The sequence below is a fragment of the Lissotriton helveticus genome, chromosome 3_1 (genome assembly GCF_964261635.1).
Source record: "Lissotriton helveticus chromosome 3_1, aLisHel1.1, whole genome shotgun sequence".
NCBI classification, from domain to species: Eukaryota; Metazoa; Chordata; class Amphibia; order Caudata; family Salamandridae; genus Lissotriton; species Lissotriton helveticus.
In genome coordinates, this window is record NC_136061.1 from 1690275114 (window position 1) to 1690295336 (window position 20223).

General features: G+C 39.0%; 1 protein-coding gene across 1 annotated transcript in view; it reads right to left on the reverse strand.

The window, feature by feature from the left end:
- LRP1B (LDL receptor related protein 1B) overlaps positions 1-20223 on the reverse strand; it is a 3812342-nt gene that overhangs the window by 1228983 nt on the left and 2563136 nt on the right. The window contains exons 37-41 of the mRNA XM_078683424.1: positions 12832-12961; positions 12343-12469; positions 12017-12168; positions 11595-11719; positions 8206-8577 (exon numbers count right to left, since the gene is read on the reverse strand). Coding sequence (XP_078539550.1) covers positions 8206-8577; positions 11595-11719; positions 12017-12168; positions 12343-12469; positions 12832-12961 — 906 coding nt within the window. The remainder of the gene's footprint in view (positions 1-8205; positions 8578-11594; positions 11720-12016; positions 12169-12342; positions 12470-12831; positions 12962-20223) is intronic.

Below are 20223 nucleotides of genomic sequence, written 5' to 3' on the forward strand. Positions count from 1 at the left end.
GCATAATTTTTCAAGAACACAAGATCATATTAATCAAAAACTCATGCAACTCAAAGCCACCTTGCTGCTCTGCACTGCAAGAAAGGGAAATGGAAGCAGTGCACCGTATTTACCATTAGAAGGTGCATTCCTGTCCTTTCCTAGTGCTGGCACACTTTTGTCTGCCTATTGCCAGTGTAGGTGTAGACACCCTTGAGTTGTGTTGTGTGTCATGTTGCAAGAGTGTCTGCATTGCGGCATGATTGTTGTTATGTAAGAATGGGCAACTTCCTGCACAAAAACAATACTCAGAATCAATTTCCCCTTTCCTAAGTGTACAGCAGAATGCAGCCCGCTTAGAAAGAGGAAACAATGAAGAGAAATAAATCTACTTCTCCTCTATTTTGTGCCTTTGGTGGGGAGGTGTACAATTCTGATGCATTCCCAGGTCGACCAATGATGGTAAATCTGACAATGTGTCAGCATCCATAGGTGGATGCATGGGAACACCCCTGCTCCACACATGGCACGTTTCCCTACCGCAGGGTAATGCAAGGCAGCAGTTTATACTGCCCTGAGTTACTCTAGAATTATCAAGCCACTCTGGACCACGTATGGTGTCCTAACGTAGCTTGATAAATCTTTATTTATGTTTTGCTTTGCACTTGTGTCACCTTCCATATTGCAAGGGTGATGTAAATCCTTGATAATTATGCCTGCAGATTAAAAAGGTCAATAGTTCTTCTAAGTGCTGGAATCACGTTCACATAGAGATGAAATGACAAAAAGGTACTGACTACAACTCCTTCGCACATTGGGATTATGTGTATCACACTAGATGAATACAGTTAACTAAGGTGGGTGGAAGAGGTGTGGCGCCGCGGCCAGGGCGACTGACGCTGGAATCTGGGGACCCCGGTTCGATCCCCGGCTCCGGCGGCAGGTTAGTCCAGCACCATGTGACTCTGGGCAATAGCTCGCTTAATCTTCCCGACGGCCCCCAGCGCCTAGAGACCCTTACGGGTGATTGTGCGCTTTACAAATGTGGACTTTACTTTACTTTACTTTACCAGGTGTGGTAAATACAATCTTCCTAGCTTTTGAAGTAATAGTAAGTAATACTATGCCAATGTATGTATGTTTGTATGTTTGGATTTATATAGCGCTTATAACCCAGGGGTCTCTAAGCGCTTTGCCTTGGGAACCCGTCCTGGCTTTTCCCTGTGAGATAGCCCCTACAGGGCATCCCCAAGGTGAAAGCCAGGCATCCCGCCGCGGGGGGGCCGTTGTGGAGATTAAGCAAGCTTAATGCCCAGAGTTGCAGAGTGTGAACCCATGATTAGGTCAGGCACCGAAGCGAGAATTATCGAGTCCGTGGACATTTGAGCTCGAGACCCTGCCGCGTCGGGAATTGAACCCTGGTCCCGGGTCCGACCTCTGCTTCAGGGTCTGCCTGCTCTAACCAGTGAGCCCAATGTGGTGTCTACCACTACGATTTCTGCAGTTTTTGCCTTTTTAACTGACATATTTGTGGAGAAATCCAATTCTAGACCTAAATCCACACTTGGAATCAGGGCCCTGCTTGTTGGGTAAATTATCTTAAATGACAGATATAAAGAAACAGGGAGATGTTCAGAATGTCTGATAAAGAAAAGTATAGCTTGAATGCATCTAGGAAGCTGACAGAATATTACATCCAACTCTTACAAGATTATTGTAAAATATTCCATTCATACAAACACCATATCTTTCATTATTATACCATGAATCCATTACTACATACTGACGACTTTCAGTCATCATGTTTCAATGAACTCACTCAATGTGACAAAACTGAAATATGATTTATAAAATATAGCAATATACAATGAACTCCGTTTGCCCTTGAGAAGAGTTAACCAAATGGAAAAAAAACAGTGTATGTTGCCAAAAAGTACCTCATTAAACATGAATACAGTTAACTAAGGTGGGTAATTTACCAGGTGTGGTAAATACAATCTTCCTAGCTTTTGAAGTAATAGTAAGTAATACTTTGCCAATGTGGTGTCTACCACTACGATTTCTGCAGTTTTTGCCTTTTTAACTGACATATTTGTGGAGAAATCCAATTCTAGACCAAAATCCACACTTGGAATCAGGGCCCTGCTTGTTGGGTAAATTATCTTAAATGACAGATATAAAGAAACAGGGAGATGTTCAGAATGTCTGATAAAGAAAGGTATAGCTTGAATGCATCTAGGAAGCTGACAGAATATTACATCCAACTCTTACAAGATTATTGTAAAATATTCCATTCATACAAACACCATATCTTTCATTATTATACCATGAATCCATTACTACATACTGACGACTTTCAGTCATCATGTTTCAATGAACTCACTCAATGTGACAAAACTGAAATATGATTTATAAAATATAGCAATATACAATGAACTCCGTTTGCCCTTGAGAAGAGTTAACCAAATGGAAAAAAAACAGTGTATGTTGCCAAAAAGTACCTCATTAAACATGTAACTCATAGGCTGCCAACATTATAGTCAACCCCTGTATTAGAAAATGGTTCCAAATTGGCGCCAATTACCAGGTAGTAAACATTGACTACTTTCAAAATAGAACTTAGGCTTCATATCAACCATTACATAGGCATCACGAAATAAGACAAAATTTCTGACTTCACATATGAGATATTGCATCTTACTAACAACTGAGAAGGGTTAATGATAAAACTATATATTTTTGGGTGAAAATTCTGGCTAAATACTTCAGGTCTTGGCACATAAGCAATTCGGTGTGCGAAATTAAAATGGCTGTGGGACCCTTTTCTGGGTTGAAAAACAATGTTTCCCCATTTATGAGTGATATATTTTGAGCAGTTGCAAGGCATGTCAGATGCATGAGGTATAAAAGAGCTGGAAGCGTTTGTCAGGGAAAGCTTACTGTACTGCCTTAAGATAGAATGTTGGGATTTGGAACCATGCCATGTGGTAGTTCCAAGTTCTCTTAGTAAATGGTGAGGTGACGGTTGGTGGTCAGTTACTGCTTAGTGTGTGGTACTGGTGGCTCGCTGTTCACTTTCTCTTAAGAATAAACCTGTTCTTGAAGGAAACCTACTGTGTCTTCATTCTTTAACTGCAACATCCTTTAGGCGATGAGGATTGGCTCTAAACCTACACATGCAAAGCATAACTGAAGGTTTAGAAGCAGTAGAGTAAATAGTGCACCTTTGTGTTTTAGAGTGTGGTTTAGGTGGTTCTCAAATTGTGTCTGCCTTAGCAGTGATATGTTGAATGCCGTTCCATTTGTGTATCATTGTGGCTTTTTTACAACTTACAATGGTTCTTTTAGTCTGTATTTACCACATATTGTTTAATGCCATGTATTAGTTTGTTAGTGAGTGGTTTGCCTTTTTAGGCATTCTATATTTGTAAAATATGTGTGTTATATATAAGTTATTTATTTAGTAAGTACTGGTAAGGATAGATGCTTTTTTTATTCTTTTGGAGATAAGATGCTATCTTAGTTCTATTTATAAAAAGGGAAATCCATGTAGTACCTTAAGATAGAATGTTGGGGAATGGAACAATGCCATGTGATAGCTCCAACATCCCTTAGGAAATGTTGAGGTCACAGATGCTAATCAGTTACTGATACTGTGTGTTACTGGTGGGTCACTGTTAAGAATAAAAGTGTTCTTGAAGGAAGCCTACCGTGTCTTCATACTTCAAGTGCAACACTTTCTTCCCAAGTCCCACAGCTTTAATGTTTCTTTACTTATTTCTACCTCAGTTTTAGTTCTGTCCATTGTACACATTATACATCACAATTTTTGAAACGGTGGTGATATTACAATTGTAAAGTTCTGCCATCAGGGTCTTTGTTACATTTTTTTCATAGCAGAATATAGAAATTCAAATAATCAATTTCTAAGTTATATTGGTATACTTAAAAGAGGTGACATGTTTCGTTAGGAAAAGGGATCAATATTATGTATTCTTTAACACTCTATTGCCTGGCAAAGATGCCTTCTTGGTCATGATGGCTTCAACTTAACTTGGTTGCTTTTTCAATGGCTGTAAGTTAGCTAAGATGTTCAAATTCAAATTCAAAAACAGCTTTATTCGATTTCAATGGGAAAAATCACAAAAGCACAGGTAAATAATCAGTTAAAAGAGAATACGTGATCATCTTAGGACATAAAAATTCATTCAATAAAATATACAATAAAAATACAATATCTTAACAGATTTAGTCAGTTCATAGAGGTCCTGTGTCTAATTATACTTTTTAAAAACATTGACACTAAATACATAGTCAATTCATCTTTTAACATTTGCAGTCTCAGGAAGGCCGGTCTGCATTGTCTCAAACCTCACTTTCTCAACATAGGTGTTAAATATTTTTCCCTGGGCAAGGTGTAGAACTTACAAAACAATATGCAACGTAGCATTGATTGTAAGATGTTTACTTAATAATGTATTTTGGTTATAGCTAATGTTTTGTAATATGAGCGTAAGATTTTCAATAATTTAGAAGTAACTCCGTATAAGCTTTTTCGCACCCTTTTATTTATATGTTTTTTTATGCAGATTTGTGAGTATTCCAATTAGAATATAGGCATTTTAGAATTATCCTATTCATAAGCAATGGGCAGAGACCTCTGTTTTGCCTTACTTTTCTGTGGAAGTGCTCTGCCAAAGTGTTGGAGATTACTGTACATGTATTCAGGTGTAAATGTGGGAGAGTCAAGTGGAGTGGCTGCAAATTGGGAGGGGTAAGGATAGGTTTAGAGGGGGCACATGCTAATACAAACACACAACTAAAAAAGAGTACAACCATTTCTATTTTACAGCCTGCTCTTTAAAGGTTACTACAGCTCGAAAAGTCAGAAAAGTAAATGTGCTTCAGCCCAGCCTTAGAGTAACTCTAGCATCATGCCTAGCCAGTCACGGGTACTGATACTAACTCCCACTAGAAGTAATGGAGATTGCGGCCTAATATAACACTTCAAAACAAATAACTTTAAATACATTACTTTATTCCAACTACTAAATTAAATACCTATATAATTATTTTGGTGCTAAAGAGTTGAATAAAAAATAAATTGTATCATAATTTCAAAATTGAATAATTAGCTTACTTAAAATAATAATACACATTTAAACTTTTAAATGTACATTAAAATATTTTACATCGGAACAAGAAAACATACCTTCTAATCAAATGTATTGATTTTTAAATAAATATCAAAGTGACAGTGACAAAAAATGTATATTTATACATTAAACCCTTATATTGTATATACTTATTAAATAAACTATCAATTTGATGTGTTAATATGCTGTATACTAGCTGTAGGTTAACCATGATTATTTTAAAATCATTAAATTTTTATTTTAAAGTCATATATTAACTTTTTTAAAGTATTAATGCATTTTATTGCTTTTCTCTACAGTTTACCTTAGGGAGATCTCAACCCCAGTGACAGAGTCTCCACCAACATCTGAAAACTCAGAAATAGCAAATTTACACTTATAACTTCCACCACAGATGTTTGCACTTCCTGATTACAGGTTTGGAGACATGCACTCATGTGTAAATGTACACTTAGAAATGCTGAATAGCAAAAAAGTCAGAAACCAGTTTAGCGTGATAGGCCCACTCACATGTCAGATAATGTTTTTATCAGGGGAAGTGTGGAAATGCAGAACAATAGAACATTTGTTTTCAATTTGGAAAATGCCCTCTAAATCATGTGTTTTTATGGATAACCCCCTGTTTCAAAGTTGTACAATAACTATTCATAATCTAATTATCTTAGCCACATTTTAAGTATGCAAAGGTTCCTTCATACACATTTTTCATTCAATCCACTTTATCAAATTTACTGATACATGGTTGATACACGATGAAACATTATGATAAGCTTAAATTTAGTTGGTAGCTCTGGGTATCACCTGCTTCAGGACAACGAACAAACACTAAGGGCCTCATTACGATATCAGGCAGAAACGTTTCGCCTGACACCGTCTCGGATTCAGGAACCGACCGACTTGCATTCAGCTGCTCTGCCTGACCAATTATGATGTGACCGAACACTGTTCGGTTGGAGTCCCATTGTTGCTTATGGGAGCTTGTTTTCCATCTGACAACACAGGCTCCTATGGGTAAATGGGTTGTGTGTGTAAAACCCTGCACCCTGTTGCGGGCACACCACTGTGCCTGGCACACACTGCAGGGTTTTACAGGAGGGTCCCTTACGTTCTCCTTGGTCCCCCACCATAGGCCACAGGATGAAGGGGGACCTGCTATAGGCACCAAAAGTCACTTTCCAACAGCCTTTTCATGTCGGACAGGCTGATTCGGAAAGCCTGTTGGGAACCGGCATCTTAATCAATCGGTTGGAAAGCCAGTCCATAGAGTTTTACAATGCAGAACTGATTCAGAAAGACAGTGCGGTTTGCAATCCGACCGCCAACATCGTAATCAGTTGGTTTGATTGTTAACCGATCGAATCGGTCCAAAGGGTTCCGACACAGTCTAGGGGAATCCAAATGTCAGAAGGAGGCTTTCCGCTCGACATCGTAATCAGCCCTTATGCATCCCTGATGGGCGTAACTGTAGTAGAGTCAGATGGATGTAACAGTATATTACGTTTGGAAAATGGCTATTGGAGCAAAAAAAATCACATGAGAACATTGGCACCTGTTTCTAATTTTTCCTATTTAGTTCCATTCATGTTTTATTTCAATGATACGTTTCTTCTGGAAAACTTTGATTGATCGATACCAATGCCCCCATACTGAATTCTGAATTTTGTCTGCTTTTGAGACTTTTATAGCCTTCTTGGTTCACCCAAAAGTTTCACACCTGTTTCTAACCACAAACTGCAAGTAAGTACCAAAATAGAAAAAACGACCACCACCTAGTGGGAAAAAATATTTTTGTACAACGCTACCTTTTCCTGAATCTAGAAGAATGGTGGATACTCTACTTCCATATACTTCACATTTGGTCATAAGCAATTGCCAATTCACAGTTTAATTGTCAGCTGTGTTTTAACATGGTGTGAAAAGTTTGGAAAATAAAATAAATTGTAAATGTGAAAAACTGATATATGTATTATCAGCCAGCATAGTTCCAAATTTTGCCCAACCTCTAGTTTGTAACTGCTTTTTGGAGAGAGCTGCACATGCATTTTGGATTATTTTAAATGTGCCTCTTTCATTATTACATTTTACATCAAAAAGAATCCTATAACACCAAACACACTGAAATAAATAATTTTGGTGTCAACAAATAGCACGTGGCTTGTCAAAATTAAGAACTCTTGGCTAAGCTCTCCTCGGTGACTATTTAGCCTACCATGACGGGATTCAACAGCTAATTCCAGAATTGCTAGGCAAGGGAGTTTAATTACAGGGTTTTAAAACGTTGCTCCTCACTCAAAAATCATTAAACCAGCACCATGGTGCACCTGATTTATTATTGACAAAAACAATAAATGAACTTTTGGAAGTACACACACATGCCATTGAAATGGTTAATTAAGTTATGTGTGCTTCTAATAAATCACTAAAACAAAAAACAAGCCATTTTTGAGTATTTCTCGTTCACATATTTTTGTATGCTATAATTGGATGTTTTCTAATAATAGAAGATATGGCAGTTAATAACATTTCATTGAAATAGGATTTATCCTAGCTCCCTCCCAACAATTTTACTGTTTCCTAAACGCTACTAATTTCTACATACTCTGGAGTTGACACCCTTAGTAGCTAATACTTCCCTAGTTGCAAGTAGTTAACAGCTTGCACATGCTTAAATTATCTGCAACTCTAAGATTCAATGAAGCCAGTACTATTGATAAATGTAAACATGTTCTCACACAGTGAGCTCAAATTAGTTCAATTGGCAACGAGAAAATCTATTAATTAAATCAAACAACATAGATTACGATGGTTACAAGTCAGTTTCAACTTTCAAAATATTGTATGTAGAAATTGGCCGCATCATTTTTGGAATTGAAAGATTGCCTAAAAAATCATAAGAAATTAGGCGTCAATATATCAATTCATTAAGATACTCATTTTATGATAATTATATAATTTTTCATTTTCTTTTAGCCAATAGCCTTACAATCTTAAAACATAACATTTCATATTTACCAAAATGTCCAACTACCGAAAAACAATAACTACCAGTATTGATTAGTAAGTAACTTACTTTCAACTATGACTTGTCTGCCCGACCAATCATCTTCAATCATCTGTATGTTCCCAAAGTGTGCATCGCTGTAGAAGATGCGGCTGGTGTTCCGTTCCATAGTGCGGTATTCAAATGCCAGAGCAATCACATTTTTTATATGACTGGGGTTCTCATATGGTCTTATGGGAGAATTTAAGTCAGTTTCATCTGAGAGATGGATACTTTTCAGGATAGTTCTCCCAGAGTAAAGCAAATATCCCAGGTGCTGGAGGCAATTCAAGCCATCTGCTGCAAGGTAGCCATGTGCACATGCACACCTTCTCTGTGCCTTTCCACGGTAGAGACAGAGTTGTTGGCAGCCACCATTGTTTTTCATGCAGACATTGGTACCTGTGGGGAGTAATGATTGCAGGTTTTTTGTAGTAATTGAAAAAAATCATTGTAACAAACTTTTTATGTTGCGTTTTCGGGGTATTCAGATCTTAAGTTAAATTATGTCTTCACATTGCATCCACTAAAGTAACGGGATACAACTGAAGTCACTTTTATTGAATGATTTCATTGGTGGCGTCATATTACTATCAAAGCTCGGTAAATAAATAATGTCTTTAAGTCAATTATCTTATCAAATCAATGATAAAATGTAGCACAGGGGATTGAACTGTTTCAAAATGATGATTATTTACTCGTAGTTCTCATAGTAGCCTTCACAGGATCATGAATTGTTGAATAAAACAAAATGCTATTTTAGGAAAACATCGAAGTGACATTATCAATTTCTTTAAAAGGTGCAAACTTTCAGTCCATGCAAATTAAGCTTATAGAACAGTTTTCAGCTTCTGAAAATAGAAACTTAGTGGATGTTCAAAATGTAAAGTTCTTTCGGAAATATAAGTATAACTCAGCACACAAAGTGTGTTTTTGTGTCTCCAAGCTACAAATATTTTAATGCACAAACTGCTATCGAATTACAGAGGGTGGATTTGTGGCAATATATTGTGTATAACCATAGTAATAAAGTATGACAGAAGAGATCTTCTATTGTAGAAACATATCAATTGTATGTCTCCGCAGTCCACAAAGGGTTTGCCTTCATTTCTATGTGTAATTTGCCCTTGCAAATGATATACTCTTGAAGCCACTGAACCTATTCCCAATACAGAGCATTGGTTGCTATAAACATCATATCTGTGGAAGCAAATAATAAATGCCACGCTGCAGCATGCTGTGTTTATTTTGGACACTCTCAGATTTCGTCAGGTAGAGCAAGGAATAATGGTCCTAGTGCTAATTTTAGGTCTCGAAAGGGGTGCATTTGTCATTGATCAGATGTTAAGTGGTGCAGGATACTCTACACTCCCATTGGCAACTGGATATATGTTGAAACCATCAAGTAGCTGTGTGGATATTTTACAGCCAGTCTAGGTGCCAATCTCCACTGACTTTTAGAGTGGATTTGGAGAACTGATGACAGATGAAATTACATAATTTATGACAACACTGTGCACGGCAAGGGCATGTGTTATAGTTACTGTGGGGCTTGTTTTATAGTTTACAAAGTAGCTGATAACTACCATATTACGTTTCTAGCTTATTTTGTACAGCCTATGTCCAGATAATGAGTGTAAGGGCACCCTGGGACACAGCTAGTGAGCTGGTCCCAGGGGATGGGGTCCCCGTGGCTATAGAAGGCATGTTGCTCCCCTCCCCTAAAATTGTAATGGTGGATGAGGTCCCTTTAATAAAGAAATCTGATGCAGGGGAGGGGTTCCCCAGGTCCTAGGAGGGTGGTTGTGTGGCCCAACTCCCCTACTATGCACATTTCAGCATGGTGGTAAGCTCTCTGGGCTACTAGTGACTCAAGGATCAGGGCCATGCAGCCCCCTCCTCTTTTTTCTTGATTTCTGTCCCCAAGGGGGCTCTCCTCGAGATTTGTAAAAGCTACAGTATGCAGCACACATAGAGAGAAGTAAACATTAGGAGAAATGAAGATATTTCTCCTTGTTATGCCACACCTAAGAAGGCCTAGCATGTTGATGCATTCCCAGGTCTACCTGGTAAATCTGGGAATGCTTCAAAATCCATGGGTGGATGCGTGGGAACACCCACACTCCACCCATGGAACACCTCCCTTGGGCAGAGTAATGCAACGCAGTGATTTGTGCTGCGTTGCATTACTCTAGATTTAATAAGCCACTAGGGCCACGCGTGGAGGCCTTTCGTGGCTTGAAAAATCGGACTCAGAAGATGTGTCACCCTAGTCGCCCCTTGCGAGGCGCAAGGGACATGCAACTGGTTGACAAATCTGCCCCTAAATTCTTCTGACAGAGAAGTTGTAGAACATTTTTTAGTCTGTTAATTTGGAAAAAAGTAATGTTGACTACTGTGTTTACCTTTGGCCAAAGAGCACCCCCTGCATCAAGTAGGAAGCCACCATGCTTAACCTTCTTGGTTAAAGTCAGTTTCAGTCCAAAGACGTGGGGGATGTCGAAGGTCATCATCGGGGACCTGACATTAGCTACAAAAAGTATATGGAAACTCTTTGGAAACTTTCAGGGGCAGATTTACAAGGCCCTTGCGCCACTTTTGCGTCACCTTTCCCATGTTAAAAGTGACGCAAAACTGGCGCATCGGGCTTGTAAATCTGCCCTTCAGTTTTTATTATTCATTTCGTGAAAACTGAGGCACAAACATTTGCAAGTTTACATTTTGTGCTGGTCACTTTTCTGTAAACTGTACGTTATCTGTAAACTACTAGATATCATTTTGAATCATGGTATGGTAAGTTCAGCCTTTCCTTCTTCACAGGGCAACGCCACTGATTTTCTTGACTAAAACTATGATTATTTAAGTACTGCATAACACAACACCTTTATGAGTGTTTAGTGTTACTGATTGATAGCACTGTTTGCATGAGTCATACTTGTATATAAAGACATTTTTTATATTTAAAAAATAGCAGGTATTGATAAGTGATATTATTTGCATTCAAGTCATTCATTAAGGAATTTGAGTCATTAAAGCTAAAAAAGAACGTCTGCTTGTCTTTTCGATAACCACAGCCGTACCTTAAAACGTGTGCAATAGCAAGACACTTTTCTAACATACATTTTCCCAGACATATGATTTCATAAAATATATTCAACCAAAAATGTATTACTGTTGTTCAAATAAACACCATATATAGTATCTACCTATTTACAGAGTCAATGACGTTCGTTCTCTAGTGCACAGCAGGATTTACTGCAAATAATAAAACAGATACCACGCTCACTAGAGCGGTATGAACTCTGCTGCAGGTTTGCAGCGCGCGCCAAAAACGCTGAATATTTAAACTTGCATGGGTCGAGGGGTGCATGAGCATAAAGACTAAAGAATAATTCATAACATCAGGAGGACGCGCTAACCTTTCTCTCGCGCTCTGTTGAAGACTTTTACGTCTTTCAGGTTAATTCCGAGGCCCGTTCTCATCGTCACCGCATCTGTGGCGTCGTTCTTGTGGCCTCTCCGAATGGAGCCGTTGGCATGCGCCCTGGCAAGGAAGAAATGTTCAAGATTTACCGATCAACCACCCTCAGCTAATTAACGTGTGACAAGTCACTGAAAGTGGTAAGGCAGCTGGCCACACATAAGGTGAAGGATCCTTTTCGGTCTGCGACATTGATATGCGTTAGCTCTGAATATCGAAATTGCCTTTTCTGTGGAAATTACATGGTTCTGTGAGAACCTTAGTGTGACCTTGCGGAAGCGTGTCTAATCCTACAAGGGTGAAGCAGCTGGTGCTGAAATAACATTTTGAGACTCAAATACTTATGGAAAAATAAATTACCTGTCAGACCAGTAGATGTAAGCCCCGAAGACTACGACGGAAAACATATCCACGTTGCTCCCTGACAGCACAATCTCTCGGTTCCCTCCAGTCTCAAGGTCGATTCTTTCTATCTTGTCTGTGCGGGCATCACACCAGTATAATTTATCTTCCTAGGGATCAATTGCAAAGGTAAACCTCACGAGCCACTCTTTACCGAAAAGTAGTGTTAAGAGACAGACAATTATCGAAAAGTAAACTAAACAATGCAGCTGGTTATAATATGCAATTGCAGTGCAGACACAGCTCTACTTGGAAAAAAAATGAAATAAATAGGAGAATCCTACCTCATAGTCCAAGGTGATGCCATTTGGCCAGGCAATGCCCGTGTTTACAAGTGCAACTTTGTCTGATCCGTCTAGGAACGCTTTGCCAATGCATGGATTCTGTCCCCATTCAGTCCAGAACAAGTACCTGAAAGAGTTTCAAAAAAATACATAAATCAAATTTCTTTTTTTTTTTATTTCAGTAATTTTTTTATTGAAAAACAGGGGTACAATTAAGATAGAACTTTTGTATTCACAACACTCTGGCTCTGAGTAGATATCCTGATCGTTTAATGAAATTCATGCAAAATTACAGATATGAGCAATAAAGGAAATATGCAAGAAATTGCACGCCAGAATGTTTAAAAGATTGCAAATCTCTTAGCAAACCTTAGATCTGCGAGAAATAGAAGGGTATTTCTTCAACATGTGTCTTAAGTACTTCGTCAGCAAAATGCTGGTGAATGTTGCTATGAAGTTAGGCCAATAAGAAGGTAGAATTGAAATTACCCTTTTTCTGGATGCACGGCGATAGCTCTTGGCTGGTCGATACCCTGCGATATAACTACATATCGGAAGGAACCATTGAGTCTTGCCACTTCAATTAAATTGAAGCCATGATCAGTCCAATATATATTGCCTGGAATAAAATAGAAAATGTATATTGTTAAATTGGATCTCAACATATGAAACTCTAATAAAGATGACGCGCATTTCAGAACAGAGGAGCATATTTATGAGAGGAGTTGCGTCATTCTTGCAACACGCAATGTGGTGCAAGAGTGATGCTAGTCCAAAATACAATTTATGACGCAGCGCAAGGCTACCTTGCGTGGCCCTGATTGGCTTCATAAATCAGAAATAATGCAATGCAGTACAAATCACTGCATTGCACTACTATGCTCTGGGATGGCATTCCATGGGTGTTGTATGGCTCTTCCAAAGCAACTCACATGGATTTTGTCACACTTCCAGAATTACCATCACTGGTAGACCTTGGAATGTGCCAATAAGATACGACATCTCAGGGGAGGCTTAACAAGCAGAAATATCTCCTTGTTACTTCCTCATTCTATGTGAGCTTAAACCTCAGGGGATTGTTTTTGTGCAGTAAGTTGGCTCTTCCTGCACAAAAACAATTTTCCTTACAATACAGGCATGTTTTGGACCATAATGCAAGGGGGCCTGTTTTGGCGCTCGACAGCCAAAACAGTGTCAGCACAGGGAGTAAGGCAGGAATGCACCATATTCTTTTAAATACAGCAGATTCCTGCCCTTTTCATGTCACGCAGTGCAGCAAGGTGACTTGTTACATTAAGCGGCATCATTTTCTAGTACGTATGCCCCAGAATTTATAAGTGCATTTCATAAGTAATCAATTAATCTGCTCATCAATGCATTTATTACAATGAAATGCAATAATCAATTCACCAATGCTCTTGTTTTGTGTCCCTAAAAGTCTTGTACGCCCAAGTAAAAATTAAAATGATTTTCATTGGGGAGTGTCTATTTACATCATGTAAACTTTTATTATGATGTTCACATTTCTGACATAATAAATTTAAGGTGGCACAAAAATTCAGTGCTCCTTTTCAAAATTGGATAACAAAGCTTAAACACATAAACAAAGCATCCCATTCAGTATAACGCACGGTCAGAATCGTCCATAGTCAGGCACGCCCTGCAGCTTCTTGCATATGAATAAAGCTGGTGACTAAGCAGACTCAAATATAAAGTACAGCTGTGGTTCAGAGGCCGACCACAAGGGTTTTGGTCAGTTATCTTCTCAACCCTTTGTAACAGTTGCACCACAATAAAAACTGGGGCAAAACGTCAATCCTTCCAATTAATTTCTACCAGGAGGACTGTCCCTAATTCAAATGACTCTAATTCCATTTCTAATGCATTTCCTAGCGTATGGAAAGTAAATAGGTTTTAATTGATTGCCTTTATCTCAGGGATCCATCACTTGAACATACAAATTCAGCACCAGTTGTGGGGCTTATAATTGTGAGTACCCTACAATTTTGCTCCGGACATAGTTACCTTAAAGTTCAAACTACTTTATTTGGCTAGCATATTTCATAAAACACCTGATTATTGAATCAACATTTTGCTGTTTTGTCTGCTTAATGTTTTGCATTTCTGCCATCCAGCTTCTGCTACTACTAAATGCCACACCTATGTTGGATTGGATCCATTTGTTGACCTAATGTAGTTCTTGCTTCTAATAAAGTATATTGACGTCCTATTACTGAACAATATACATTTCTTTTTTGATACCTTGCACCACCCTGGCAGCCAAATTCATCATGACCCTCGCATTAGCACAAAAGAGCAAATGCAAACAGTTGTGAAGCCAAATCTGGCAAGTTCGATTGTCTCCAACTAATTTGATTTAACAAATATGTCTTCAGAAGGAGAAAGAGACTAAGAAGAGAGTACAAAATTGCCTAACCCTTGTACTGGAAGAAAAAAATACTTGTGTACCATAACGTCAGCCTGTTCTTGTTGAGACACTCATGCCTGTCCAGGCATGTCTCACCAATAATCCTTTGCTGCCAATTTTGCCAATGTCAGTGTAAGGAACCCCAATCTTCAACACTGAGAGACTGGGCTAGATCAAGGAATACCAAATGAAAATAGCTTTCCCTGATCCTTACCTTTCTATATTATCATATTCAGGACTATTCAATGACTAACTGTGCTCTGACCTTCAGAGAATGTAGCTTTTCAATGAGGCAGAATCTTCTGTTCCACCATCTGGTCTGGCACCTTGATATGCATCCATTCTGAAATTGTCTTGTCAATAACTACAAGGGATTTAATTGGCCAATAGCAGTAGGGTCCTTGTAAATATAATTCTTGAAAAACAGCAGATTCCTCCCAGCATTACAGGATTTTGGCATAAGCCTTGCCTCTAATTTGACTTTAAAAAGGAATAGTGGCTTAATATCATAATACCAAGGTCAGTGTTTGCACAACACATATTAGATTAGGGCCTGATTTGGATCTTGGTGGATAGGATACTTTGTCACAAACATGACTGATATTCCATCCACTGTGTTACAAGTTCAATAGGATCTAACAGAATTGTTATTTGGCAGCTGTGATATCAGTCAAGTTTGTGACGGGGTAACCCTGTCTGTCAAACTCGTAATCAGGTCCTAAATGTCTTTGCGACAAGCAACCTTATTGTTTTTCATTTATCAAATGCCATGTAGTAACACTCTCTCAGATTGACAAGTAATATCGACCAGTGCTGTTTGATGCCTCAACACGATAGCTGATAATGTTAGTGGACCATTTTAACTATTTGAATTATATTACTATCGTGAGAAGTCTGTAGGATTTCTTGCAAATAGAAGTGACCATTTCCCAGAAACCAATGTGTTCTGAAAGTGCAAAAGATGACCAGGACCCTTGCATTGTTGGCACATGTTTGAGTGTCTGTGGGTCTGCATGGATATCATGTGACTCACCCCAGGGTGTTGTATCTTTGAGCTTCTGGGGATAATAGATCATATCTGCAAGCTTATTGCCCCACTGTAATGGTGTAATCCTAAAATTTCAGGCATATTTATTCTCAGAAAATTACATTTTCTTCACCAAAGATAACATTGACAAAGAGATCTGAGGCTTACATTGGACTGTTAGCTTATGGGGTATGGCAGAAAGATTGAACATAATAGCTGACATTCTAATGTACACTATCCCTGATAGCATTTCACATTTCATAGTTACATTGCATGTGTAATTAACAGTCCGCCTACGCAACCTCACATGTATTGTGTGGCTTCTTTTCAGTTTATGTTTTCATGTAACTTCCTTCTTACACCACCAATTCGTACATTACAGCCTATTGTGTATATGTTTCTAGCTATTTTCTTACTTTTGATCAAGCAGTTCTGACTCAGAGGTCTGATGAGTCTTGGCATTAATGATATTCCTGTGTTTCTAAAGTTAATGGATTATGCATAAACATGTATGCTTTAATGTGTTTTGCTAATAGTGATTAGATAATTTCATTGCTTCTTGCACAATGTTTTTACACTTATGGGGATTCTCTTGATTCTTTTCGTAGGAAGTTATTGGGCTTGCCTGCACTTTGTATCCAATAAACAGAGAATCCAGGAATTGTCATTTTAACTGCAACGGTGATGGCATGAGGTTTTCCTATTTTACAATTCAGGACTCATTCATAATTTGCTGACATTGTCATCAATATGAATGTCTAGGTGTAATGTCTCTTCTATGACTGGTCATTTTTACCTTCATCACCCCATCAAGTTAGAGCATTCCACCAGATTTGACCCTTCTTGGAACCGGAACACAACCGGAAACAAAGACAGGTTTACCTGAAGTTCCATATGAGATTATTAAAATCTCTGTTTTACTTTAGTTGGGTGAGTGGCACATTGTATTTGACATCCAGCCACTTGACATACAGTGAGATAACTGCAATTTTAGCAGACCCTCCAGAAAGGCATCTTCCCGAGTAAATGGATCAGTTACATTTCTGTGTGCAATTTAAACATTAATTCAATCTATCTACCACCACTAGTTTAGAAACATACTGTTTCTGCAGTATACTAACATATCTGAAATTCTAAGACACCCTTTCTCCCTCTATGAATGTGACACATTTCTCAGGCTACCATTTCTACCAGCTGGATGTGCTGATGTCAGAATATGTCACAAGTGGGCTGTAGTGTAGTTCCTATTATCCCAATAGGCTCTGCGCATTGGAATAATACCTTCAATAGTATAGGCCTAGACCAGACGTTAACTAGGTCTTCTACTGTCGATATTAGACTTAAAGTTTTGGGTTTGCCAGCTAGCTCAGAGTTCACTAGAAACTTTCTCGAATAGGCAAGGAGGAGTTGAACCTCCCTGGATAGACAAGAAGGGATTTAGTTTCTGACAACCATAGAACATGACAACTTTGCTCTCCCCTAATCAAGAGTGTATCTCTACAGTCGTGTGAAAACAAAAGACAACTTATTTTACTCAGTCAGTACGTGCATTCTTAGTCTCACCAGATTGTAGAGAAAAGGAAGAGACGGGCGTGTTCAATAAAAGATGTTATTTATTGATCAGTCTCTTTTCTCATACAAGAGAAATGGATCGATATTATTGCAATACTTATGGTTAAGTAAAGTGCATACAATAAAAGCAGAAGTATAAAATAATACTGTAAAAACATTTATATGGTTTCTAAGCCATATAGTGGTTTAAAATGGATAAAATAGATACATACACATATACATTTGACTAATCGTACTCAACTGGTGTTTCTAACTACGCCTACCCCAGTGTACCTGACCTAAGCCTAATACGTGGGCGGGAATAGAAAGTAGCAGTTTAAGTTAAGTTTGTTTTGCCAAGTGACTGACTCAAGAATTCTCTCCAAGGGGTTATTCAGTTCTGTACCTGGAATTTAGGATGAATGAGGGATGGTATCTCTCGTCTCTGGTCTCGATATTCCAGGCTGCCTGCGAGGGCTACCCGGAAGCGCCGGAGCTGGATTTCTCGGCAGAAGAAAGCAGCGTCTCGTTCTCAGCGCGTCAGGAAGGCGGGGCTGCGCCAGCAGGGTCTGCTCTGCTTCTGGGCTTCGGCAAGGCTGGCTGCTCCGATCTCGTCATCACCGCGTGTGTTTGCTTAAGGCAATACCGGTAATATTTATACCTGTAAGGTGCCGAGATTGACGTAAGGATGGACATAGATACGTCAATAAGGATGTCATACGAACTGGTCGTTAGAACATTCTTTTGCTGAAGTTCTCGGTGAAATCAAAACAATGGCCGCAGGGTTTTTCCCAGGTTGTCATAGGTTTGATTTGTTTTGAGAACTCCGTATGCCTTATCAGGGGCTGGAGGAATATCGCTTGTCTAATTAGATGGCAAGCGTTATGACCTAATCAGATAACACGTTCCTGTGCCGTGGTGTGGCTCAATCAGATAACGGTTTCTGCATCATGGGATGGCTGCTAGTTAACTTGTTAACCAGAACAGGGTCAGGAATAGGGGGATCGATACAGAACCTATAGGAATACATCACACCCACTCCACGCTAACTATGGCCATATTTACGAATCTAGGCATAGTAAAACATACTGTAGAGTATCGTGTATACCTTACCACCCCAAAATACATAAAATGCATTTTGAAATTATCTAATATACGGAAAAAACAGTCACATGTATTATATGCACTCAAGCTGTAGAATAGTGCTAAAGTAATCATGTATATCTATACATTATCACTAATTTGTATATGAGAATTTACACATGAAATGGCTCTTAATACAGAAAAAAGGTTCAAGACCATTCCATCACAGAATAAAATAATTATGAACATACCAGCGGGCAGCTAATGTCTATAAAGTATCTAAAAAGAGAAATTTTAGTTCTCTAAGAATAGTTCTTACTTTAAGCAGAAGATAAGTGTCCCGAAAAATCGTAAAAATATTTTGGGGCTGCTGAAAAAATTCGCTGTCCGTGACTGGAGGGGAAATTGTTCATGCTACTTTAGTATTAAAGTTGAAGGCCAAATTCAGGGTGTTGGGAACGCCGTGTGCTAGCTTGCTCAAAAGTCTCTATTTCTGCTCTGGTGAGAACATCATATCATTTAGACTGTCGAAAAAGCTGTCAACAGCTTCCTGGGAGAGTTCCACTAACTCGGAAAAAGGTGTAACCATGCATTCGTGCGCATGATTGTCTCCATTGACGTTTTGATTAGTATTGCTGACAGAAGGTCGTACCTGATCGATGCTGCTTTCATCTTGAACTTCACTACCCCTCAATCGTAGTGGTGAAGTTTCCACGAATGCCGTCATCAGGATTGGTAGCCGTTGAGGGCAGCACAAAGCATGAGCCGTTATTGGACTCAACAATGTTTCTGCATCCATTGGCGCATCCGATTGTAACGTCAGACAGGTGTCCAACACGCATTCTTCTCCGCACAGCAAGCACCTTAATACAGGTAAAACACATCGATGCCACATTGGTCGAAATGAAAGAAACCAAGTCATGTTCAGGTCTCTAAGCCGGGATAGTCCCAGGATATTTGATATTCGGTCCCGGTATCCAATGGCTCGGATTGTTTCTTCCCTTGTCGCAGGTGTTTTGTCTGTGACACGGTTTGCCATAACGAAATATTAGGACCAAGAAGAGTATTCCTGCAATTAGTCCCAAAATGAGGGGAAGTCCGCCAAAAATCGAATGGACGAAATCTGGAAAAATACCCAGTATGGCTTTGAATGGTGTTAATGCCATCGAAAATACTGTCTTAAATACCTTTGAGACTCCACTGGTATCAGAAATATTTAAGATTTCATTCAGGATTTCTGCGAAATGTATGGGGGAATTAGTTGATAATAATGAGTGAATCTCTGCAGTCGTCCTTGCGACTAGGAGATCATACGTTTCTTTTGATGACGTGAGTCTGGTCGGTGTCTGAAGAAGCACTGTTTTCATTCTGCTTAAAGTATCTATTCGAATAGAAGTAATTTTCAAGTTAGGCCATGCCCTTGCCTCCCTGTCTGGAAAGGAGCTGGGGAACAATAAGCGTCCACAGCACTTGACCTTCGCAGTCGTATTTACGAGATAAGGAGTCCCGGGCATAAGACTACAACATCTGCGGTCCACAATTAGAACGTAACTCCCATTATAGAGTCTTTGAAAGAATGGTTCTATCTCTGTTGCAGGTGTGCCTAGCTGGTGACATGAAAGGTTATTTGAGTTCCCTTCACAGGCTCCATGCAAACTAATTCCATTACACAGAAGTGTACCGCTTAGTGACATCGCACAATTATTGCCACTAAGAAACACTTTCTGTCCTTTATTACTGACACATGCATGTGAATAGGGCAAGTTCCATGTTGTCTTAATATACCCTTTTC